Source organism: Rana temporaria, chromosome 7, assembly GCF_905171775.1.
Source record: "Rana temporaria chromosome 7, aRanTem1.1, whole genome shotgun sequence".
In the NCBI taxonomy this organism is placed as follows: Eukaryota; Metazoa; Chordata; class Amphibia; order Anura; family Ranidae; genus Rana; species Rana temporaria.
The window spans coordinates 180,871,164-180,898,663 of record NC_053495.1 but is presented as its reverse complement, the minus strand read 5'-3'; the positions used below and the strand labels follow the sequence as shown (position 1 = coordinate 180,898,663).

Below are 27,500 nucleotides of genomic sequence, written 5' to 3'. Positions count from 1 at the left end.
AGACAGGAAAGGGGCAGCCAGATATTCCAATCAGAGGAAGCTTTATATTCATTCAAAGAATGCAAAGCTTCACGTGAATAGCTGAGCAGTGCCAAGCCCCCACTATTCTGTTCCAAGAGTGGGACAGAAAGTGCTCATCCCAATGCCGGAACACAGCACTGTATACTATATGTAGCGAAGGTTACATGCAGTTAATACAGCCTGCGCAGCAGTTAGTGCAGTAAATAGTTGGTTTTGGCCAGCTTGGCCCAAACAAACCATTTAAAAAAAAAAAAGGGACATTAGCCTTTAAAATTCTGATTCCTGATCTGAGAAACTGTAGCGGGACAGAGACTATCCCATAATCTGTACAAAAGCCAGACAACTACTGTTTTGGGGCGGAAAGTTCAGCAATGGCAGCATACGTATTATTATTATTTTCAGTACAGGTTCCCATGAACTTAGGTCATTACAAAATGAACAAATTCCAGAGCACCAAAAATCTGTCAGGGTGGAGAATTCGGACTGGTAATATCCTGTTCTAAAAAAAAAAAAAGGCACTGGGAAGGGCCAATGTTTGAGCCTAGCAATCTTAAAAGGGTCACTAAAGGAAAAAAAAATGCCTAAAATTAATGTCTGCAAGGTAGACAGACAGAATAGTGTAATGATTCTGTTAAAAACGAGTAAATACCTATTAAATTCCTTCATCTATATCACCTCCGGCATTCTAGTTTCTGTTCTCTCATTCACTTCCTGGTTTGCATCGCTCGTTCATGTAAGAACTACATTTCCCAGTATGCATTGCGGCACGCCCAGTAATTCACACCTCCTTGAAGTCTCTAACACGTAGAGAGCGTCCTGCGCACAGATGTAGTTCCCAGGAGGGGGCGAGCACGTTACTGACCACTGCAGTAAAGCCTCCCTTCATGGTGGTCAGTAAAATCAGACAAGCAGGAAGTGAACAGAACAGAGAAGAAATAGAGCAACTTCTGAGCAAAAACGAACAATGAGGAAGTGAAAAGAGGAATGTCTGCAGGTAAAGGATGCTTATTATGAAAAAAAATGTTTTCCTCTACAACCCCTTTAAGATATTAATTTTATCTACGGTCAGAAGTAACAAAGCACCTGCCAGTTTGTGGCCAGCTCCTATGAATGCCTATTCTGCATGTGGATGTCCTTTTAACACACACAGAACTATGCAGTGTTGACAACAGCTGTCCGTTAACAGCAGTCATTTCATTAGGTGACCTTTAGGTAGTAGAATCTGTTTCCCCTTCTAAATGTGTTTTGCATTATAAATAGCTCACCAATCGCCTCCAGAACATAATAAAAGGACAGGAAGAAATGTCTGACGGGATTGCATTCTGTTATGAAGTGCCAACAATACCAAACTTCAGGATACAGAATTCCAGCCGGAACAAAAACTTTTTACTAAATTGTTTGGATCTCCAAAAACATAAATTAAACTTTTTTTTTGCCGGTTTCTGAAGCTAGCGGGTTGCAATTAGGCAAATCAGCTAATTTCCTCAACCAGACACCCAGAACAACAACATCTATTCTGCTTCCGTCCCCCCCAGCTGCAAAATCCTACAGATCCCCTCCACTGCGTCATCAGAACACAAAGACAAGGAAATAAAACGCTTCCAGATTCCGAGGAGAACGTTTGTAGTTTACGATTCAGACCTCTTCAGCTAAGAACTGGCTACAAACAATTCCTAACTTCTTTATATATTCCTAATTTGGATAACCAATAGCAAGCATTCAAACACAGCTAACAATTTATCTGCATGTAAAAAAAAGGCAAAAAAATAATAAAAAGACACAATTAAAAAGTACACATTTGTCATTAGCCCCATGCACACTGGGCATTTAGACCAGACACATGGGACTGTGACGCTTAGCTGCGGACGGTGGGCACAGGGGTACCATCAAGCTCCACTACTCGCAACCTGTCAAACTATGACATGTGTCAAAACACAAGGCCTACGGCAGAATTCGGCCCACCAGGCCATTTCATGTGGGCCTCGCACCTCTCCTGCAGCACCCCTTTGTTTCTGCCTCCACCTTGTCTCAGCAGTCAGGAGGAAATAAGTCCTCTGCCAGATCCTGCACTTCTCTGTGCAGCCGTAGAAAGAAAGATCCTCGTCTCTGCCCCCCACCCCGTTGAGAGAGGACAAGACTCCACCTACAGATCCTGCACCCCTCTGTGCAGCTGCAGCACCCTCTCCTCTCTACCCTCTCAGCATTCACCAGACTTGGGCAGCTGAACTACAGCCCACCTCTGGTCCTCCTCCAGACTCTCTGCTTCCCAGTTCCACCCCCAGCTTCTTCCCTGCAGCAGCACAAGGTAAAGGGGGGTGCACTTTGATATAAGGAGGGTGGGGTGCTCTGGACATTTGCTGACAATACAATTCTTTGCCTGTTAAAAAAAGATGGTCGCATCAGCCACAAGAAACGTTACTGGAGACTGCGGAGACAGAACACAGAGCACTGTGTAAGAGCAGGCTTTTATAAAGTTTCTTATACCAGTAATGTGTGACCCTCCTTTTCAGACTTGCATCATCTGCTACAGCATGCATTTCAAATTTGAAAATAAATAGCAAGCGCTTGCAAGTCCTGCTATACACATCTCATTTAAAAAAAAAAAAAAAACATTTATTTTGTTTTACTTATTGAGCAGATATAAAAAAACTATTTTGATTATATAGTTAACAGGCCAAAATGCTTCGGAGTGAAAAAAACAGTAAATCTCTATAAAACCGCTACTATACAGCAAATACAACCGGAGCACACAGAAAAGCAGCTCTGCTGTAATAGTCAGGTCCCGCCTAAAGCGGACAGCATAGAACAAGCAAGACTCAGTCCAGCGAACAGGCTGATATTATGTGGTTTGTTTTCCTTTTTGAGGCTGAATAAAGGATACCATTTAGTCACTGCTGGCTGAGTGCTAACACCACTGTAATATTTGGGTCTCTCCCACTGAAGGCTTTAAAGTGGAACTCTACAGAATCACTTTTCAATAATTCCCAAAGGCAGTCTGTGTAATCTTCAACAGAAAGTTTTCTGTAGTCCCAACACACTGCCTTCCAGTCCTAGGGTGACACTGCTGATCCTCCACCACAGATACAGTGCAATGAGTGACCGTTGTCACCCTAGGATAGCAAGTGTGTTCCTGGCAGGAGCATCCGGTGAAAAATAAATAAATAAAAGGGAGGGGGGGGGGGGTAAAAACTATAAAAAAACAAAAAAAAAAAAACACAGCCACCCAATGTTATATTTGTCAACTAAAAAATATTTTCCTTGACTAAATTAAATTTTAGTCAGAAGACTATGAATAACCACTTCCCGACGGCCGTACGACTATATACGGCCGCCGGGTGGCTCTACTTCTCTGGGAGGCCGTGTTTTTACGGCCGCCCCTTTTCGCGTTCCCCGCGCGCGCTCCCGAGCGCGCAGCGGGGAACTGCTGTGCTGGCCGTGTCCCTTGGACACAGCCAGTCACAGATCGCCGTGAACGGCCAATCGGAGCGGCCGTTTCCTAGGCGATCTGTGCGGCCAATGAGAGATGATCTCATATGTTTACATATGAGATCATCTCTCATTCCCGCCTCTCGCAGACAGCGGTGCTGTCAGGGGAGAGAGGAGACGGATCTGTGTCTCTTGTACATAGGGACACAGATCGGTCACCCCCCCCCCCAGTCACCCCCCCCCTCCACCTACAGTTAGAACACTAATTAGGGTACACATTTAACCCCTTCCTCACCCCCTAGTGTTAACCCCTTCCCTGCCAGTCACATTTATACAGTAATTAGTGCATATTTATAGCACTGATTGCAGTATAAATGTGAATGGCGCCAAAAATGTGTCAAAAGTGTCCGATGTGTCCGCCATAACGTCGCAGTCCCAATAAAAATCGCAGATCGCCGCCATTTCTAGTAAAAAAAAAATTTATACAGTAATTAGAGCATATTTATAGCACTGATTGCAGTATAAATGTGAATGGCGCCAAAAACGTGTCAAAAGTGTCCGATGTGTCCGCCATAACGTCGCAGTCCCAATAAAAATCGCAGATCGCCGCCATTTCTAGTAAAAAAAAAAAAAAAAAATAATAATAATTCTGTCCCTTATTTTGTAGGCGCTATAACTTTTGCGCAAACCAGTCGCTTATTGCGATTTTTTTTTTTTTTTTTTTACTAAAAATATGTAGAATACGTATCGGCCTAGACTGAGGATAAAAAAAAACGTAAAAAAAAAAAAATTTAGCTATTTATTATAGCAACAAGTAAAAATATTTTTTTTTTTTTTCAAAATTGTCGCTCTATTTTTGTTTATAGCGCAAAAAATAAAAACCGCAGAGGTGATCAAATACCACCAAAAGAAAGCTCTATTTGTGGGGAAAAAAGGACGTTAATTTTGTTTTCGAGCCACGTCGCACGACCGCGAAATTGTCAGTTAAAGCGACGCAGTGCCGAATCGCAAAAAGTCCTCTGGTCAGGAAGGGGTTTAAGTGCCCAGTAAGGAAGTGGATAAAACAAAACTGAATTTATATCACAGGTAAATCTGCGTCTGTCGTGCATGTTCAAACCTTAAAGTGGGGGTTCACCCAAAAAACAAGTATATAACATTACATTCAGTATACCTCAAACATGTACAGTATGCTGGGGGTTTTTTTGGGTGGGGGGGGGGGGGTGTACATACAGTATTATCGGTATTTTCCTCCCGGCTTCCGGGTACTCGCTCCTGCGGGAGTAGGAGTTCCTGTGCAGTGCCGCAATGTCATCTGGGACTTCGCCCATATGATTGACGTGCCTAAGAAAAACTCCCCCTGGCGGATAAGGCGCGTCACGACTTTCCGAAAGTAGCCGAACCACGAGTCGGCTCTATACGGCGCCTGCACACCGACTAGGAGCCGTGTAGAGCTGACTGCACAGGCGCCGCACAGGAACGCCCACTCCCGCTTAGAGGTACAACGGATCAAAAAAACTCACGGATCGGATCGATCCTCGGATCAGGAGTCACGGATCGGATCATTTTCGGGTCAGTAAAAAAAAAAAAACACAAGACAAACAAAAGTTTTGTCTTTTTACATTTTTATCAATATATTTTTTATTTTTTACTACTAATGGCGGCGATCAGCGATTTTTTTCGTGACATTATGGTGGACACATCGGACAATTTTGGGACCATTACAGTGGGAAAAATGGCAATTGCAGTGTTACCGTTTTACTAGTGTGGGGGCAATGTTGGCTATTATTAATAATTAATAGATGGATCAAATTTGGTCAGTCTGAGATTCAATCCATCTATGGGCAGTCTGGTTGTACCCAAGTTGATCCATCGCTCGACATAGATACAACCAGCCTGTCTGATTTTTTTTTTTTACATGCAATCACTGTGCTCCGCAGTCCACCGGTTCACCGCCAGTAGAACACAATATTGTTGTGAGAACGATTCCTCCATCAACACTGATTGTGTTGGTGAGGGAAATCAAATGATTTTCTTTTTAATTCCACCCATGAAGAAAGAAAAATAAATAAATAATATTATTAATAATAATGCTGGAATCTACGAGGGCCAGTCGCTGTCCCTCTCCCCCCACCTCTCTCTACCGACATCTACTCAAATCAGAAGAGCCCTCTACAAAAAAAAAAAAAAAAAAAAAAAACGTACCCTGAGGGCAGCTGGCTTGTACCGATGCAAATTACATTTACTTGTACAGGTGGGGGGGGGGGGGGGTTCTAACTTGCTCTAACTGGTAAAATGTAGGACAAAATTGGTTGGAGGTGCTGAACTACAAGTTCCAGCATTCCAGAGAAGAGGCCAAGCAGAACCTTGTAGTACCAAGAAGCTGTATGAGTACTGTACTAAGCCTCATAAGCAACATGCCAATCTCCCAAAACAAAAAAGAAACAAAAATAAAAAGAACAGCAAGGGCATACAAAAAAAAAAAAAAAAAACCCCTTGGCAGCACATTATGCAGACTCTACCCTGGAGTGAACCGGTGACAACATATCTGAGTGTCCTACCACTGCTTGCAGGGTGATAAATTTCCAGCAATCTGTCAGATAAGACCAAGGGCCTGTATGAACACAGCTCCGAATTCCACATCTCTCTCTGCCCATAGCAAGCAGTTCCCAACAATTGGCACTATGCTGCAAGGATATTTACATTCACAACACAGCCAGCAGTGATTAAATCCACACATCTACTGGGCCACTTTTCTCTTTGTCGATTAAACAAAACAAACAGGAGAAGAAAAAAAAAAAAAAAAGAGCGTTTCTACAGACGGTGAAACAGGTTTTAGCAATCCAGACATGTAAAACAGAATTCTTTATCCTAAATGTGTGCGCAACACAGGGTGCAAATCTACCAACCAAGAAGAGAGGCTGTATGCAGGGCAATCAGCATTCGCAACACAGCAGATATAAATAAGTAGACTGTGGGGTCGATTTACTAAAGGCAAATCCACTTTGCACTGAAAGTGCACTGCAAGTGCACTTGGAAGTGCAGTCGCTGTAGATCTGAGGGGAAAAATCGAAATGAGGGGAAGCTCTGCAGATTTCTATTATCCAATCAAAAATTCCGTTTTTTATTTTCCTTGCATGTCCCCCTCAGATCTACAGCCACTGCACTTCTAGGTGCACTTGTAGTGCAAAGTGGATTTGCCTTTCATAAATAAACCCCTGTGTCAAGCTGACCATAGAGGTGGAAATGTATTTGATTGCAAAGGCCCGGATTCACAAAGCACTTACGCCGACGTATCTCGAGATACGCCGCGTAAGTGTAAATATGCGCCGTCGTATCTGTGCGCCGTGCTCACAAAACTAGATACGCCTGAAAATAGGCTTCATCCGACCGACGTAACTTTCCTACGCCGGCGTATCGTGGGCGCATATTTACGCTGGCCGCAAGGGGCGCTCCCATCGATTTCCTATGCAAATGAGGGAGATACGCCGATTCACGAACGTACTTGCGGCCGGCAAATAATATACGTGGTTTGCGTAAGTCGTACTTCCGGCGTAAAGTTATGCCCCATAAAGGAGGTGTAAGTCAGCAGCATCCATGCAAATGGCTGCACCGGGGAACACAGCCGTCGTATTTTACGTCGTTTACGAAGTACGTGAATATGGCTAGGCGTAGGTTACGTTCACGTCGTAGGCAGGGATTCGGCGTATCTTAGGCATTCGATCCGACGTGATTCTGAGCATGCGCACTGGGATACGTCCACGGGACGGCACATGCGCCGTTCGTTATTCGTATCTTTATGGCGCTCGGCCCATCATTTACATGGGGTCACGCCTCATTAGCATGGCTCACACCCACTTCCACTTACGACGGCTTACGCCGAGGGAACCCAGCGCAGTTTGGGAGGCAAGTACTTTGTGAATTCGGTGCTTGCCTCTCTGCGCTGCTTCGGCGTAGCGTATATTAGATACGCTACGCCGGAATAAATATGCGCCAATGTATGTGAATCTGGGCCAATCTCTCTACCTGCTAGGAGTTAAACATATGGTGGCAAAAAAGAAAAGAAAAAATTCACCAAAAACTAAAACAAACAATCATTCACCCACGAGCAGGATTTGGTCATTTACAAAGTCAAAAAATGGGCAATAAATTCAAAGCGATTACTTTTTCCACCGAGTTCAGTTGAGGCAATTCAGATCCCAATTCTTTGCAATCAACCCAAATGCTTTACCTGGCAGCGATGAAATTAAAAGTTCAATAACGCTACCAAATTACCCCTTGCATAGCCAGCCTAAAACTCCTTTTACACGGGTGCCGTCCAGTCTATTCAGCATGGGATCTGTGAGCAGTTGCCCTGCTAAATCAAAATCAGAACAGGGTGTACGATACTTGTGACATCCATGCCCATCCAGTGTTTAGCTCCATTTAAGAACTGGAGCTTTCCATATTCCATCTATGGGCAGCTGGATGAACAGAGACTTGCATTATTTTCCATTAGACACCCCAATCCATCAATAGGTCCAGAAAAAAAAAAAAAAAACATGCAGATCTCCTCCATTTTTTGTAATTGAACCTGGACAGACCAATTGGTAAGCAGACGTTAATGGACATCTTTCATGTCCATAACCCTACATGAAGCTTCTGCTAGGTCTGTTATAAGAATGGACCTGATCGGACTGCCCTTGAGTGGCCTAAGGTGTATGGAAATCTATAAGCCTCTTCCTACAGTTATTGATAGCAAATAAAAGCATTTAAAGCGGAGTTCCTCCCAAAAGTTTTGAAAGGTACAGTACAGACCAAAAGTTTGGACACACCTTCTCATTCAAAGAGTTTTCTTTATTTTCATGACTATGAAAATTGTAGATTCACACTGAAGGCATCAAAACTATGAATTAAAACATTGTGGAATTATACATAACAAAAAAGTGTGAAACAACTGAAAATATATTTCATATTCTAGGTTCTTCCACCTTTTGCAGCAAACACATCTCTAGAACTGGTAAGAGGAGACTGTGTGAATCAGGCCTTCATGGTAGAATATCTGCTAGGAAACCACTGCTAAAGAAAGGCAACAAGCAGAAGAGACTTGTTTGGGCTAAAGAACACAAGGGATGGACATTAGACCAGTGGAAATCTGTGCTTTGGTCTGATGAGTCCAAACTTGAGATCTTTGGTTCCAACCCCCGTGTCTTTGTGCGACGCAGAAAAGGTGAACGGATGGACTCTACATGCCTGGTTCCCACCGTGAAGCATGGAGGAGGAGGTGTGATGGTGTGGGGGTGCTTTGCTGGTGACACTGTTGGGGATTTAATAAAAATTTAAAGGCATACTGAACCAGCATGGCTACCACAGCATCTTGCAGCGGCATGCTATTCCATCCGGTTTGCGTTTAGTTGGACCATCATTTATTTTTCAACAGGACAATGACCCCAAACACCTCTAAGGGCTATTTGACCAAGAAGGAGAGTGATGGGGTGCTGCGCCAGGTGACTACCTCTGGAAGCTCATCAAGAGAATGCCAAGAGTGTGCCAAGCAGTAATCAAAGCAAAAGGTGGCTACCTTGAAGAACCTAGAATATGAAATATATTTTCAGTTGTTTCACACTTTTTTGTTATGTATAATTCCACATGTTAATTCATAGTTTTGATGCCTTCAGTGTGAATCTACAATTTTCATAGTCATGAAGGTGTGAGGTGTGTCCAAACTTTTGGTCTGTACTGTACCTGCTTCCACTTCCACTCAGGCCAAGTAAAGTGTACCTTCATAAGCCCCTCATGAAATTGTTGATATCCGAGATTGGAAAACCTCTGCATCTAACAAACCCTTCTCCACATAGAGAAAGTCCACTTGCTGAGTTTGGCAAAAAAAATAAAAAATTCTAGCAGCGTGCAATACAGGGAACATAGTTTGGATGCACATGGCCCTTCTACATTGGCAAGAAGGTGAATTGATTTACACCATTTGAGAGTATGCAGGTATTTGTATTAGAGTAGTGTCAGTGCAGCCATCTACTTTATATACATGGGGAAAATGTGACCACCAGATGTTTTCTTCAACACCGTAAATAACCTGTTGGTCATTGCCAGCTATTGTATTGGGACAGCTTCAGCTGTCTGAATACCCAGAGGATGCCGCCACTGTTCAGCCAGTACGTTTTCCACCCAACTCAGTCCATTTTTTAATTGGCATTTGTCAAGCTGAGTAGCGATTGTAGAGGCACCCACAGCTTGAGTTCCTGCAGAATCAGACAAAAATCTGAGCCTTCTATGTGGGTCTCTGTGAAAGGCAGCAAGGCTACCACTCTCGTCTCCCAGGAGGGAATAACGTCCTACCAAAATCATCATACTCAGGCTCCATTCCCACCTGGGCATTTTGGGATCATCGTAGAATTGCTACAACAATGCCCATGATCTTAAAACGTAGTACAATTTCCATTATTTTCAATAGTGCCCAAAACGTGGCGCAGTTGTGCCACATTTGTCACACGATTTATTGCGCGGCAAATCGCACCACATGAAGCTTGTTGCCCAAAAAGAAGCAGGAGCTCCTTTTTTTTGGGCAACAAGCTTCACATGATTGCCACGCGATAAATCACGTGAAGATAGCGGCAAAAACCGCCCCATGTTTCAGGTGCCATTAAAAATTAAAGCATACGAACCTGCGTTAGGCGATTGTATTGGTGGGAATGGAGCCTTAAACTGTGGCACTAGGCTTCTCCTAGGACACAACCATCACTGTCAAACTCTCAAAGACACAATCATTGTTCAGGTCCCTGTACTACTTTGGTGCAATTCTAGCATGATTTTGGCCCAACAGAATATGCAAACCACTTGAAAGCAGCATCCAAATTGCACTACACAATTGCACTGAAAGTCAGATCAAAATTGGATTAAAGCTGTGCGATTTAAAAAAAATACTGAAGTAGCTAGGTTGAAAAAAATTGTCAGACGAACAGCGTCCAATCAAATTCAGCCACCGTACAGGTATTCAGACAACCATGGGCACTGCAGCTGTCCAAGTAGAATAACCATCAGACGAGGTTCCTCCATCCATGCTGTTTAGCATAAGTGGGAGAATCTTAGATTTCTCTCATTCAACCAGCGGGCTGAACAAGAGAAAAGCTTTGTGTGTGTGTGTGTGTGTGTGTGTGTGTGTGTGTGTGTGTGTGTGTGTGTGTGTGTGTGTGTGTTTGTGTTTATCCCTTTCTCTATTCTACAAGTGTGTAAATAAATAACATGACCTGAACAGAGAAAGAATAAAAAAAAAACAATTCTAGGACCAGTGTCCTGCTACTTCTTCCTTTCATATCAGGTCTGAACCCTAATAATGTAACAGGACCTTCCCCTATTTTTCTGAAAGCAGAAAAAAAAAAAAAAAAAAAAAAAAAAAAAAAGCGAAATAAAAAGTGGAACTCTTTTTGTCCTTCTTTCTAATCTTGTTTGGTTTAGGAATAATTAGGAAGCTTCATTCACACAGCGCACAGACCTGTACATCTGTGTAGAGCAGGGGTGTCAAACTCAGCAACCAGTTCCAGCGGACAGATCCGGTCGTGTGTAGGCCCGAGCGGACAATTGTCCGGCGGATCGGACAGTTTCCAGCGGATAAAAATTTCTTAGCATGCTAAGAAATCTGTCCGCTGGAAACCTGTCCGTCGGACGTGTTCAGTCGTCTGTACAGACTCACCGGACACGTCCGACCGACCGCCATCCCTCGCATGCGTCGTACTAATTTGACGCATGCGTGGAAGCATTGAACTTCCAGGGCCGCGGCCACGCCCCGCGTATTGTTTACGCGCGGATTTCTGTCTGATGGTGTGTACAACCATCAGACAGAAATCTCCGGGCTGACATGTCCGCTGAAAACGGTCCGGCGGACCGCTTTCAGTGGATTATCTGTCCGTGTGTACGGGGCCTAAGATTAGATGTCCAGCGCATCCCCTCCCCTTACATTAGATGTCAAGAGCCACCCCACCATCAGAAGTTGAGTCCCCCACTCTCCCTTACATCACAGTGCACCCCCCCTTTCCTTATGCTGCTGCTGGGAAGAAGCTGGATGCATTGCTTGAAAGCAGAAAGTAAGGGTCTGGAGTAGGGCTGAAACAACCAATCGGTTAATCGACAACTAATCGATTATGAAAATAGTTGTCAACTAATTTCATAATCGATTAATCGGCCAGTTGATTAGTTGGCCTGCATATAGAATACATTATTTGTTTACATATCAGGAAATACAGTGCAGCACACATACAGCTCAGTACACCATCCATACATGTCACTAAGTGCCTGAGAATTTGTGAATGTGCAAGTATGAGGAGCAATGCCTCATGGGACATGTAGTCCTGGGCAGGAAGTGAGTGGTTCTAAAAGGCAGAAGTGTTTTTTTAACCTTGCTATAGCGGGCGCTCTATACTATACTTTGCAGCTTGCTATTGAGGCACACTGAAGGCAGGAGGAGCCAGAAGCATCGGTGAGGGACCCCAGAAGAGGAGGATCTGGGCTGCTCTGTACAAAACCATTACACAGAGCAGGTAAGTATAACAAGTTTGTTAAAAAAAAAAAAAAACTTTAAAAAGACTCTGTGCAGGGAAGATCAGCATCTGAACCCATAGAAAGTGGAGGTAATAGAAGGCATTACAATTACTGTAGTTGGTTATTTATATTTACCACTGCATATGGATATTTAAGAATAAATTGCCTTTTTTTTTTTTTTTTTTTTACATATTCAACTAAATTGTACACCACACTTTAAGATTATCCGATTATTCGAAACAATAATCGGCCAACTAATCGATTATGAATATAATCGTTAGTTGCAGCTCTAGTCTGGAGGAGGACCAGAAAAGGGCTGGAGCTCTTCTGCAGCTGTAGGAGAGGTGCGAGGGCCACATGAAACGGCCTGGAGGGCCAGATTCGGCCCGCGGGCCTTGTGTTTGACACCTGCAGTGTAGAGGATGGTGTTTATGCAACCAGGGAATGACAGGTATTCCCTGCAGCCTGTCAAAGTCAATGACAGGCTGAGAGATAGAGCTGCTGTATGGATCTTCCCCCACAAGTCTACAAACAGAGGGAGAGGGATCGGGAGATGGAGAGAGCTCAGAATGCAGATAATCCATAAAAGATAACATGATGCTTGCAAAGCGACACCATGAGTTGCATAGTGTCACTGGTAAATGGCTGTCAGTTTCCAGTGCTGACTGCTAGACAACCAGCCCGCCAGAAGACAAACTTGGTGCTCTGCGTCTATCAAAGTGCGCGTTAAATGGCCGTTTCATGCTCAGAGTAATTTTAGGAAGAACTTCCACTTTAATTGTGCATGATGATGTCCAAAAGCCAACTTCCCCAGCAAATCCACACACACATACACCAACATATACTCTGGTCTAATTGCCTAACCAAGAACAAATTGTTACCTACCCAACAGTATAATTTGCCTGTTGATCTTTGCGCCTGGAAAATAAGCCCGGTCTCAAAGTGCCAATTTGTATAGTTAGATCACCCGCAGTTGTTATGCAAATTCAAAGAGAATCAGTTAAGAAGAAAAACACTGAACCCCATTGGTCTAAATACACACTCAATCTGCTATGTAAAGCGGGCTCTGCAATTAGAGAACTGGAAACCGTAAGCAACTTTTATATCTTTATATGGTATTACCCAGCAGAGGCAGCAAAGGAATTTGCTTTGTTTAATATGGGTCATGGCAGTTGCATTCTTAATGTATACAAATGTCGGAAAGCAGGCCAAACACTCTAAATATACATTATAAACATAACATTAAATATCGTGAAGCAAGTTTGAGGAACTCAAGTCCTCAGCAGTGAGGCACCCCAAGTCCCCGTGTTGTGACAAAAAGGCGAACCCGGCAGAATATCGAACCTCGTTCCTTCCTGCGACGTGTAATCAGCGGTTTTAGAGAACCACACGCACTGCGTCATCGCTGACGTCAGGACATGTCAAATTCCTCAACCGACAGCCATCTTGCTATACCCCACACTTGGCCGTACTAAGCCTGTAGGCAGAAGACACTAGCGGACATCTTTTTACACCCGCCAAAGTGTTGCATTTCAGACTTATTTTTAAGGGCCCTTTCACACACACGGACAAACGGTCCGTTTATTACAAGTCCGTTTACGGACTTGTAATGTATCCCTATGGGATTGCAGACGTTAGCGGATGATGCATCCGCTAACGTCCGCAACCATCTGCGTCCGCAAAGATCCGCTTTTGCGGACGGCAGAAAAACCCTATTTTTCTTCCGTCCGGCGGAACGGATCGGATGAATACAGACACACGGTCCGTATTCATCCGATTCCCCATAGGGGAGAGCGGAGGAGAGACTGTGTGCGGGGACCCCCCTGTCCGCCGACAGCTCAGCGGGGATTTACGGAGGAATCCCCGCTGAGCCAAACGGGCTAACGAAGCGGATCAATACGGATCCGCTCCGTGTGAAAGAGCCCTAAGACTAAACTCCGCTTATATAGTAATAAACTGTATTTACAGACTCTCAGAAGTCCCTGATACTGTTTTGATGTTGAATTTTAAAAGCAGCGGCAATCCTGCAGATCTGATAGGTTTGCCAATCTGATAGAACACCATAGCTTTTAGAATTAAACATGAAAATAGTGTTAGGGACTTGCAAATACTGTTGCGCACTACATAAGCAGAGTTTACTGTTAAAGATAAGTCTGAGATGCAAGACTTGGGTGGGTGTAAAAATATGTCCGTTACCGCCTTCTGACTGCAGCCTTATAAAAAGGTACGGCCGAGTGCGGGGTGTAGCAAAATGGCCGTCGGTCAAGGAATTTGACATGCAGTGTCACGACGTCAGCGATGGCGCAGTGTGCATGCGCAGCGCATGTGGTTTTCTAAAACAGCGGATTACACCTCACAGGAAGTGACGCGGTTCGATATTCTGCCAAGTTCTACATTTTGTGAGAACGCCGGCAGGTTTTATCACCCCAATGCTAATCTGAATGCTGCATCTACAAAAGTGGAGGCGCAACCACCATGGCTTGCTGGGACTTTTATGCCTCGTTTCCACTGAACGGAGCGGTTTGGTTCGGTACAGTTTGGAATGGACCGGTCTATTCTTGCGAGCGTTTCCACTGCAAGTCGGACCGTCGGGGGCCATTTAGGGTTTAGAAAAAATGCCTAGGGTGTCCACCAATCAGTGGAATGTATTGTAGGTTCGCCCTAACCGAACTGTTCCATTTTCTACGGCCCCACATCTGAAGCAGGACCCAGAATGGCCTGGTACGGTTCGGTTTAATGGCACACTTTCATAATGGAAACAACCAAAATAGCGTACCGTACCGAACCGATTTGCTCAGTGGAAACGAGGCAATACTCACCAGGGAGAACTGTGGGTTGCCCAAATAAATATAAATAAAAAAAAAAAAAGGACATATACCGTTTTTCGTACAAAACTGCAAGTCCCAAAATGACTGAACAATCTTTTCCACTCCTTTGGTTGAAGTGCACGCTGCACTCTCTTTATCCTCAAAATACTTTAAAATCCATAGTTTTGCCTCTGTTAATGAAGTTAAAGCAGAGTTCCAGGCATTATTTTTCACTCCACCACCCCTGTACATCATGTCATCCCGCCCGCTGGCTCAGAGGATACGAGTGTCATTAATGCCAGGAGCCAATGGGCATCCGCCACCTGTAGTATCGCGCCGCACTTTGTACTATATGAGCATGCGTGAGATCGGGAGGCACATCCTGGGTAGCCAGCAGTGCCGTCTCCCGAAAGGAGGAACGAGGGGGCTTCAGATGCCCACACTAAAGATGGGAGATTACAAAAGGTACGTTTATTTTAAAAGATCATGATTTATAATACCTACATTTCATACACATTCCATTGTGAACAGCATTAGGTGTGACCATCAAAGGAGTTATTAACAAATAAAATAAAAAATAAAACAAACCCAAGCTGGAACTCTACTTTAAGCATCTAAAGATCTGCATACACGTCATCTTCCCTAAAACGTCACATTACAGCACAAGAAAAATATATACATTTTATTTTTTTAAACATGCAGTAGACAGAATAAGGAAGCAGTGGTAACAATATGAAGGAAAACGATTCAAAAAAATAAAAAAAAGTGGCATTAAGAACACATAGATATTTATGCATGAGCCTATAGCATTATTATTATACCATGCCAAGAGTCCAGGACCCACCACCATGTCACCTATTAGTACACAAATATTGGAAGATAAATAAGACTTGAGCTTTTCCACCACCCAAAAAAAGAAAAAGAGAGACAGAAGCTTTGGCAGACATTTGCAGGCCTGGAGCTGGGCCCATGCCCCGCTCGCCTACCTGTCATTGGGGGTCTTTCCATCTCTCCAGGCATCTTCGGGGATGTCGCTGAACTGTCCCGGAGATGCTCGGATTTGCAGCTTCCAGTTGGACTGGACTCCCGCTTGTTGGATCCGCTGGCTTTCTGAGAGGATCCAATGATGCGTTCCTTCACTTCCAAAGACAACAAGCGTCCTTTGTACATCCATTTTTGCATTTTCTTCACCGTCCGGCCTGATGGCTTCTGTGAGGCTCTGTGACTTTCCGCGCTCATGTCTGCACCATGCCTGCCATTAGTGACAGTAACTGAGACCGAGTCCCCTGGTGTTTGGTGTATATAATCAGAGGGATTACGAGTGACACTCTCAGAGGCTCTCCAGTTCACAGAGGATAATATGTCCCGGGGGCTGCCCTCGCTGTCAGCATCCGTGTGCTGACCAATAGAACCCTGGCTGTGCTCAAAACCACAATCAGATGACAAGTTGCTATGGACAGGGCTGTACTTTATCTGACTATCGCTGTGGCACTTGTACAAAGTTCTAAAGGCTGGCAGGCTGTAGACGGCGTCAACGCTTTTGCTAAACGTCTGCATCCTGTTAAGCTGGGAGCTTATTAAAGCATTCAAAGACGCCAAATCGCTATGAGACACTTGTTTGGGACTGGCATCATCAGAGGACCAAACATCGCTTTCTACAACCCTTGCAGAGGACTGAGAATAAACGCTATCCTGGGACTGGGAGCTAGAGGGGCAAGTTTCTGTTCTGCACCCGATTTTGCTGGAGGGGGTGGTCTCAAGAGGCATGTCATGCATGGCATGCATTAATAAATAATAAGCCTCTTGTAACTGAGACCTCAGTCTGTCAGTCTCTAGGTACATGTCCACGCTGCCTTTCCGCTCTTGATGGCCATCATCAGCCACCGGGGAGGCCACGGCATTGTGCATGAATGGGGTCGGGGGCCCAGAAAAATGGCTATTGCACTGAGCCTCACTTGGGCTAGTGATAAAGAGGTGCTCGTTATCATAATAATCATCTTCCTCGCTGTCCTCGGAATGGTTTCGGGCGTTCCCATAATACGGGGCATTTACGAGTCCCAGGGGAGGTATGTGGCAGTTTGTAGAGAAAGAACTGCTTCCTTCAAAAGTACTAGAGCACCACTGTGCGTTTTCAACATAGCGGGGACCTGTATGAGGCTCCTTGGCTGGACTAGATTTAGGGGGATAGATGAAATTAAGAGGGTACGATGGGGAAGGCTCCTTCTGAAAACCCCACTGTCCCTCATTATGAGGGTTTGCGGTGTATGGAGCGCTATTTGGAGGCTTAATCTGAGTCTCTGGTTGGAACTGAAAACCTCCGTAAGAGTAACGTCCCATGATGGCATCCTTACCATTTATACCACATGACAGAGGGTGTGACTTGGCGTTGTTGTCTCTTTCCATGCCATTGGGCAAGCAATCCGTGTTGCTGATATTGCTATAATGGGAGTATCGGCACCCATGTACGGGCTGATTGGAAGATGCGGGTCCTGATGCTGTTTCCCATTTGACAGGATGAGAGTAATTGTTATTATTGTGGTTCTGAGAAGACCAATCTTTACTGTGATTGCCAGCCAGTCTGCTCTCTTCCGGGGTCACCGTCTTGATTCCACATGGCAGTCCTGCAGACCCCAATAGAATGTCAACAGGGCTGCTTAAATATAAAATTCCCCTTTGATTCTATCTTGGGACTTTAGCCTGCACCCTAAAGCCAATTCTGAACCCATTCTTCCAAATCATCTGCAGATCTTTATAGTAGCGTTCTAGTCTCTGCACTCTGAGGAGCTTACAATCAACCCAAACAAATGATACTAAAATCCTCCGCTGCCCCTAATGCCGCATACACACCATCACTTTATGTGATGAAAAAAAACAACGTTTTTAAAAACGTCACTTTAAATGACCGTGTGTGGGGGAAAACGTTGTTTTATGTCTTGTGAAGAACGACAAAAAAAAAATTGAAGCATGCTTCAATTTTATGTGTTGTTTTTCAAAACGTCGTTTTTTACTTCACAGAAATTGACCGTGTGTAGCAAAAAACGACGTTTTTACACCCGCGCATGCCCAGAAGCTAGTTATGAAGCGAGCTTCAATGGAAAAAAGTGGTGAACGTAACCTCGCTTTGCTAGAGCATTGTGAAAAAACAATGGTGTGTAGGCAACTTCGTCTTTGAAAATTTAAGTTTCAAAAACGTTGTTTTTTACTTCACAGAAAATGTTTTTTTTTTTTCATCACATAAAGTGATGGTGTGTATGCGGCATAAGAAGTACCCAGATGCTTACAGCTTCCATAGGTCTCCAATCTGCACTAACCACTTTAATTAAAATATGGAGGCATCTATCTATCAGGGGTAGTATTTTTTTTTTCCTAAATAGCTTCCTTTACCTTAGTGCAGTCCTCCTTCACTTACCTCATCCTTCCATTTTGCTTTTAAATGTCCTTATTTCTTCTGAGAAATCCTCACTTCCTGTTCTTCTGTCTGTAACTCCACACAGTAATGCAAGGCTTCCTCCCTGGCGTGGAGTGTCGTGCTCGCACCCTCCCCTCTCAGTCAGGACGCCCACTAACACACAGCTCCTTTCTCTATCTGCAATGTAGAGAGTGTCCTGACTCTCCTGTAGTCCATGGGAGGGGGCGAGTACGACACTCCACACCAGGGAAAAAGCCTCGCATTACTGTGTTCTGTGCAAAATTGAAGGATGAGGTAAGTGAAGGAGGACTGCACTAAGGTAAAGGAAGCTATTTAGGGGAAAAAAATAAATAAACAAAATTGTACCTTTACAACCCCTTTAATATGGACACACTTCGGAAGAAATAACAGGCCTCTGCATCCCCTAAAACTCGCACCCAAACACCCAGCTCCTTACATTTACCAGCACTGTAGCCTACACCCACCAATTGTGTTACAGCTCCAAGAGGGGTTGGTAGTGCATTTACCAGGCTGTATATTACAGTTGCCCTTATGATGCCCCAGCCCCCCACTCACCACCTACCCTCTGCAGTTGTCAATGCCCAGTAATATGTTCCCACTAACTCTACCATTGTAATAATAAGTCCTCTTCGTGCACCCAAAAAATGTCACATGGCTCAGTAGCCCCTTGATGCCCTCCTTCACACCCACCCCGCTCCTTGTTATCGAGAGACTCTCACCTGCACTCCCATTTCTCCTGTCATTCTAAAAGATGCTCTTTGTTCACCCACATTAGATTATATCTATTATAACAAACCTCTGATACCTTCCATGATGCTTCTGGCCGCGGCTGTGGGGCTCTAATCTGTACCCACTAAACCATCCCTCACCCCTTTACAATTGTTACATCCACCAATACTTCTATTACACAATCTGAAATGTTCTTTTAGCTGACCTAACGCCAAAACATACATTATAGTTCACATGGCCCCCTGTGATGCACCAACTGCAGTGTATTATTTTACAGTTCTTATGCCGCGTACAGACGGTTGTTTTTTTGTGATGAAAAAAAAAACGACGTTTTTGAAAACGTCATTTAAAATGACCGCGTGTGGCGAAAACGTCGTTTTATGTCTTCTGAAAAACGACAAAAAAAAAAAAATTCGAACATGCTCGAATTTTTTGTGTCGTTTTTCAAAACGTCATTTTTTGTGTCAATGAAAATGATAGTGTGTGGGCAAAACGACGTTTTTAAACCCGCGCATGCTCTGAAGCAAGTTATGAAGATAGCTTCAATGGAAAAAGAGTGCCGTCGTACGTGCTGAATGTAACCGCCCTTTGCTAAAGCATTTTAAAAAATGATGGTGTGTAGGCAACGTCGTTTTTGAAAATGAAGTTTCAAAAACGTCGTTTTATTTCATGATTCAAATCGTCTTTTTTTTATCACAAAAAACATCCGTCTGTATGCGGCATTAGGGTGTCCCTCGCTGTGCAGCCCAACATGACAGCGACACCCACACTTCACACTCATCAGGGCACTCTAGCTGGCATTTTCTGGGGTCTGTGCAGTGCCCCCAGTACGATAAATAGCATTCAAAAGGAGCCGTCACTGGTGAACTCTAGCCTGCACCGTCCAGGAGAATAGTCCCCGGGGCACTGTATTCTATACTCTCTAGTGACATAATCCCCGGGGCACTGTATTCTATACTGTCTAGTGACATAGTCCATGGGGCACTGTATTCTATACTGTCTAGTGACATAATCCCCGGGGCACTGTATTCTATACTCTCTAGTGACATAGTCCATGGGGCACTGTATTCTATACTCTCTAGTGAAATAATCCCTGGGGCACTGTATTCTATACTCTCTGAAGAAATAATCCGTGGGGCACTGTAGTCTATACTCTCTAGTGACATAATCCCTGGGGCACTGTATTCTATACTCTCTGAAGAAATAATCCGTGGGGCACTGTATTCTATACTCTCTAGTGAAATAATCCCTGGGGCATTGTATTCTATACTCTCTAGTGACATAATCCCCAGGGCATTGTATTCTATACTCTCTAGTGAAATAATCCCTGGGGCACTGTATTCTATACTCTCTAGTGACATAATCCCTGGGGCACTGTATTCTATACTCTCTAGTGAAATAATCCCTGGGGAACTGTATTCTATACTCTCTAGTGAAATAATCCCTGGGGCACTGTATTCTATACTCTCTGAAGAAATAATCCGTGGGGCACTGTATTCTATACTCTCTAGTGACATAATCCCTGGGGCACTGTATTCTATACTCTCTAGTGACATAATCCCTGGGGCACTGTATTCTATACTCTCTAGTGAAATAATCCCTGGGGCACTGTATTCTATACTCTCTAGTGACATAATCCCCAGGGCATTGTATTCTATACTCTCTAGTGAAATAATCCCTGGGGCACTGTATTCTATACTCTCTAGTGACATAATCCCTGGGGCACTGTATTCTATACTCTCTAGTGAAATAATCCCTGGGGAACTGTATTCTATACTCTCTAGTGACATAATCCCTGGGGCACTGTATTCTATACTCTCTAGTGAAATAATCCCTGGGGAACTGTATTCTATACTCTCTAGTGAAATAATCCCTGGGGCACTGTATTCTATACTCTCTGAAGAAATAATCCGTGGGGCACTGTATTCTATACTCTCTAGTGACATAATCCCTGGGGCACTGTATTCTATACTCTCTAGTGAAATAATCCCTGGGGCACTGTATTCTATACTCTCTAGTGACATAATCCCTGGGGCACTGTATTCTATACTCTCTAGTGACATAATCCCCAGGGCATTGTATTCTATACTCTCTAGTGAAATAATCCCTGGGGCACTGTATTCTATACTCTCTAGTGACATAATCCCTGGGGCACTGTATTCTATACTCTCTAGTGAAATAATCCCTGGGGAACTGTATTCTATACTCTCTAGTGACATAATCCCTGGGGCACTGTATTCTATACTCTCTAGTGAAATAATCCCTGGGGCATTGTATTCTATACTCTCTAGTGAAATAATCCCTGGGGCACTGTATTCTATACTCTCTAGTGACATAATCCCCAGGGCATTGTATTCTATACTCTCTAGTGACATAATCCCTGGGGCACTGTATTCTATACTCTCTAGTGACATAATCCCTGGGGCACTGTATTCTATACTCTCTAGTGATAGTCCCTGGGGCACTGTATTCTATACTCTCTGAAGAAATAGTCCCTGGGGCACTGTATTCTATACTCTCTAGTGACATAATCCCTGGGGCACTGTATTCTATACTCTCTAGTGACATAATCCCTGGGGCACTGTATTCTATACTCTCTAGTGACATAATCCCTGGGGCACTGTATTCTATACTCTCTAGTGACATAATCCCTGGGGCACTGTATTCTATACTCTCTGAAGAAATAGTCCCTGGGGCACTGTATTCTATACTCTCTAGTGAAATAATCCCTGGGGCATTGTATTCTATACTCTCTAGTGAAATAATCCCCAGGGCACTGTATTCTATACTCTCTAGTGACATAATCCCTGGGGCACTGTATTCTATACTCTCTAGTGACATAATCCCTGGGGCACTGTATTCTATACTCTCTAGTGACATAATCCCCAGGGCACTGTATTCTATACTCTCTAGTGACATAATCCCTGGGGCACTGTATTCTATACTCTCTAGTGACATAATCCCCAGGGCATTGTATTCTATACTCTCTAGTGACATAATCCCCAGGGCACTGTATTCTATACTCTCTAGTGGCATAACCCCTGGGGCACTGTATTCTATACTCTCTGAAGAAATAGTCCCTGGGGCACTGTATTCTATACTCTAGTGAAATAATCCCTGGGGCACTGTATTCTATACTCTCTAGTGACATAATCCCCGGGGCATTGTATTCTATACTCTCTAGTGACATAATCCCTGGGGCACTGTATTCTATACTCTCTAGTGACATAATCCCTGGGGCACTGTATTCTATACTCTCTAGTGACATAATCCCCAGGGCATTGTATTCTATACTCATTAGTGACATAATCCCCGGGGCACTGTATTCTATACTCTCTAGTGACATAATCCCTGGGGCACTCTATTACCAGGGCACTCTAATAGGGAACCGTCACTGGGGCACTGTATTCTTCTGTCTCTAGCAGAACAGTCACAGGAAAAATGATAGGACTCTATTCTGCCCCCTCCAATAAACAATAACCAAGAATTGTACAGTAAAACCTTGGTTTGAGAGTAACTTGGTTTAAGAGCGTTTTGCAAAGACAAGCAAAATATTTTAATACATTTTGCCTTGATATACAAGCGATGTCTTGATATAAGAGTAGCGTCATGTCACAACTGAGTAGAAAAAAGAAGAGAGGAGCCTCTAAGTGTAGCAACATGGTTACATTTAATGAAGGTACAACATTTCGCAACTTATTGCTACACTTAGGAGGTGCCTCTCTTCTCTATACCCTGTTAAAAAAAATAAAAAAAATGCTTTGATATACAAGTGCTTTGGATTACAAGCATGTTTCTGGAAACAATTTATGCTCGCAAACCAAGGTTTTACTGTCTTCTGCTCTCTACCAGTCACCGGGGCACTCAGTTCTCTACTCTCTAACAGGGCAGTAAGGAAGCGCTCTATTCTGTCCTCTCCAGGGGAACACAATGTTCTGCCCACTCCAACAGAACAGCCACGGAGTGCTCAATTCTGCCCAATCCAACGGGTCACCTGGCAATCTATATGGCCCTCTCCAATAGAACTCAACACCGCTCTCTCCAGCAGGATAGCCAACAAGTACTGTACTATGCTCTCTCCAGAAAGACACTCTCTGAGCACTCTATACCGCACTCTTCACCAGGACAGTTAACAAGTACTCTATTCTGCTCTCTCCAGAAAGACAGTCACCAAGCACTCTTTAGTGATCAGGACTCTCTCTCTAAGCACTCTCCAGTAGGGCAGTCAAACACTCTATACTGCTCTCTCCAGCAGGATAGCCAATCAGTACTGTACTCTGATCACACCAGAAATACTCTCTCTAAGCACTCTATATGGCTCTCTCTACAAGGACAGTCAACAAACACTCTATACTGCTCTCTCCAATAGAACTGTCAATAAGTACTGTATTCTGCTCTCTCAAGAAAGACTCGCTCTAAGCACTCTATATTGCACTCTCCACAAGGACGGTCAACATTCTACATTGCTTAGGACAGTAATCAAGCACTCTATATATGGCTCACTCCAATGGAACTCTATTATGCTTTCTGATCAGGACTCTCTCTCTCTCCAAGCACTCTATACTGTACTCTCCAGCAGGACAGTCAACAAACACTCTATACTGCTCTCTCCATAAAGACTCTATACTGCTCTCTCCATAAAGACTCTCTCTAAGCTCTCTCCACAAGGACAGTAAACACACACTCTATATACTGCTCACTGCAATAGAACTCTATTATGCTTTCTCCAGCAAGACAGTCTACAAGCACTCTACACCGCTCTCTCCAGCAGGATAGTCAACAAGTACAGTACTCTGCTCTCTCCAGGAAAGACTCTCTATACTGCACTCTCCAATAGAAAACTACACCGCTCTCTTCAGCATGATAGCCAACAAGTATTGTATTCTGCTCTCTTCAGAAAGATACATTATATCGTGATCAGGACTCTCTCTCTCTCCAAGCACTCTATACTGTACTCTCCAGCAGGATAACCAACAAGTACAGTACTCTGATCACACCAGAAAGACACTCTCTATGCACTCTATATTGCAGTCTCTACAAGTATAGTCTACAAACACTCTATACCGCTCTCTCCAGCATGATAGCCAACAAGTATTGTATTCTGCTCTCTCCAGAAAGACACATTCTATAGTGATCAGCACTCTCTCTCTCTCCCCCCAAGCACTCTATACTGTACTCTCCAGCAGGACAGTCAAACACTCTATACTGCTCTCTCCATAAAGACTCTCTCTAAGCTCTCTCCACAAGGACAGTAAACAAACACTCTATATACAGCTCACTCCAATAGAACTCTATTATGCTTTCTCCAGCAAGACAGTCAACGAGCACTCTACACCGCTCTCTCCAGCAGGATAGTCAACCAGTACAGTACTCTGCTCTCTCCAGGAAAGACTCTCTATACTGCACTCTCCAATAGAAAACTACACCGCTCTCCCCAGCATGATAGCCAACAAGTATTGTATTCTGCTCTCTCCAGAAAGACACATTCTATAGTGATCAGGTCTCTCTCTCTCTCTCTCTATTACTGTACTCTCCAGCAGGACAGTCAACAAACACTCTATACTGCTCTCTCCATGAGAACTCTATACTGCTCTCTCCATGAGAACTCTATACTGCTCTCTCCATGAGAACTCTATACTGCTCTCTCCATAAAGACTCTCTCTAAGCTCTCTCCACAAACACTATATATACAGCTCACTCCAATAGAACTCTATTCTGCTTTCTCCAGCAAGACAGTCAGCAAGCACTCTACAACGCTCTCTCCAGCATGATAGCCAACAAGTACTGCACTCTGCTCTCTCCTATAGACCTCCATCCTGCACTCTATATCACTCTCTATAGCCTTCTATCCTGCACTCTCCAATAGAAAACTACACCGCTCTCTTCAGCATGATAGCCAACAAGTACTGTACTCTCTCTAGAAAGACACATTCTATAGTGATCAGAACTCTCTCTCTCTCCAAACACTCTATACTGCTCACTCCATAAAGACGCTCTCTCCACAAACACTCTATATACAGCTCACTCCAATAGAACTCTATTCTGCTTTCTCCAGCAAGCACTCTACACCGCTCTCTCCAGCATGATAGCCAACAAGTACAGTACTCTGCTCTCTCCAGAAATACTCTCTATACTGAACTCTCCAATAGAAAACTACACCGCTCTCTCCAGCATGATAGCCAACAAGTACAGTACTCTGCTCTCTCCAGAAATACTCTCTATACTGAACTCTCCAATAGAAAACTACACCGCTCTCTCCAGCAGGATAGTCAACCAGTACAGTACTCTGCTCTCTCCAGGAAAGACTCTCTATACTGCACTCTCCAATAGAAAACTACACCGCTCTCTCCAGCATGATAGCCAACAAGTATTGTATACTGCTCTCTCCAGAAAGACACATTCTATAGTGATCAGGTCTCTCTCTCTCTCTCTCTATTACTGTACTCTCCAGCAGGACAGTCAACAAACACTCTATACTGCTCTCTCCATGAGAACTCTATACTGCTCTCTCCATGAGAACTCTATACTGCTCTCTCCATAAAGACTCTCTCTAAGCTCTCTCCACAAACACTATATATACAGCTCACTCCAATAGAACTCTATTCTGCTTTCTCCAGCAAGACAGTCAGCAAGCACTCTACAACGCTCTCTCCAGCATGATAGCCAACAAGTACTGCACTCTGCTCTCTCCTATAGACCTCCATCCTGCACTCTATATCACTCTCTATAGCCTTCTATCCTGCACTCTCCAATAGAAAACTACACCGCTCTCTTCAGCATGATAGCCAACAAGTACTGTACTCTCTCTAGAAAGACACATTCTATAGTGATCAGAACTCTCTCTCTCTCCAAACACTCTATACTGCTCACTCCATAAAGACTCTCTCTAAGCTCTCTCCACAAACACTCTATATACAGCTCACTCCAATAGAACTCTATTCTGCTTTCTCCAGCAAGCACTCTACGCCGCTCTCTCCAGCATGATAGCCAACAAGTACAGTACTCTGCTCTCTCCTATAGACCTCCATCCTGCACTCAATATCACTCTCTATAGCCTTCTATCCTGCACTCTCCAGCAGGCCAGTCAGTAGGAATAGTTCAGTCCTCTCTCCTGCACTCTGTCCATCTCTGGTGCAGCTCTAACAGTACATATTTCAGGTGTGACTCCCTGTCCTCCTCCTCTTATTGGTCCCTGCGGTCACCTCTGACAGTTCATGTTGCAGGGTCTATGCTCCCCCCTCCTCCGGGCCCCCTCTTTACCTTCTCCGTTAGTCTCCAGTCCCCCCGGCGGCCCCTTCTTGGCTCTCTTTCCCCGCAGTTTGGATAGAGTCCTCCGCAGAGGATCGGCCATTCCTCCCCAGTGCCCTCAGCACTCGCAGCGGCTGCCCCGGGCGGCGGAGGGCTCCTCCATGCTGCAGTCGGTGCTCCGCTCTCCGGGGCTCCTCTCCCCGCTGTACATACTTGGAATATTTGTGAGGTGAGAGGCCGCGGACCCGGCGCATGCGCGCTCCCTCCTCCTTCTCCCCCTCCCGTCCGTGAGGCGGGTTCTGGCCTACTGCGCTACGGCTGTGTCAGCGCTGCACTCCACAAATCTGTGTGTACAATATGAAGTTACCGCCTCCACCTCACCTCACCACACACCACACCGTGTATTCCCACTGAGATAGTCCTTGTCCTCTCTCACATAAAACTGTGACTGAAAAACACCCAGTGCTGAGATTACATGACTGCAGGCCACTTCTGCCTCATAAAAAGTTCCCTGACACAATATATTCGGCTTTTGTGCAGATTTTAATGGAATGTTCAATATTTCCTCATAAAGTATCATAGGAGCCAACATGGAGGACACACTGAGGGCCCATTCACACCTTAAAGGGTCACTAAAGGAATTTTTTTTTTTTAGCTAAATAGCTTCCTTTACCTTACTGCAGTCCTGGTTTCATGTCCTCATTGTTCGTTTTTGCTTTCATGTTGCTGTAAATCCTCTCTGTTTTGGACACTTCCTGGTTGCCTGTTTCCTGATAACCACAGTACTGGGAGATTTCTCACGGTGGTCACTAATCAAGGAGCTGTGTGTAAAACGAAACTGGATTGGTGCTGAGGAGTTTTAGACAAAGTATCACTGCTCTCTATTGGCTGACTGCCCTCTAGTGGCTCTCTGTACATCAGAGAACCAGCAAACAACAGCAAAAACGAAACTACACTGCAGGCACATTATATGATTGTTTTTTTATCTATTTTTAATCATTTTTAAAAGGAATCAGTTAACTATTATGTCTAAGCAAATACACAAAAACCTGGGAGGGAACCCTTCAAGGGAAAAGGTCACCCCCAGAAAGGGGCTACTGTTGGTAAATCAAGGTCTATACTCGGTGGTACAAATAATCTCAATAATTTATTAAATATATAGTACTACGAAACAAGATAAAAAATGTCAATACATGTAATGACATAAAAAACGTGGCAGAGCTGATGGGTGAAAAGGTATGCTATCGCCTCGGCAATATAGTATGTCAGACTTACAAACAAAAAACATATAACAAACATATAACAATAAAACT

The 27,500-nt window shown here is 44.1% G+C and overlaps 1 protein-coding gene across 1 annotated transcript in view; it reads right to left on the bottom strand.

Annotated features, from left to right (window-relative positions):
- SYDE2 (synapse defective Rho GTPase homolog 2) overlaps positions 1-26,431 on the bottom strand; it is an 83,720-nt gene extending 57,289 nt beyond the window's left edge. The window contains exons 1-2 of the mRNA XM_040360563.1: positions 26,200-26,431; positions 15,767-17,401 (exon numbers count right to left, since the gene is read on the bottom strand). Of these exons, the coding sequence (XP_040216497.1) occupies positions 15,767-17,401; positions 26,200-26,290 (1,726 nt within the window). The 5' untranslated portion in view covers positions 26,291-26,431. The remainder of the gene's footprint in view (positions 1-15,766; positions 17,402-26,199) is intronic.
- Between the last annotated feature and the right edge of the window lie 1,069 nt (positions 26,432-27,500).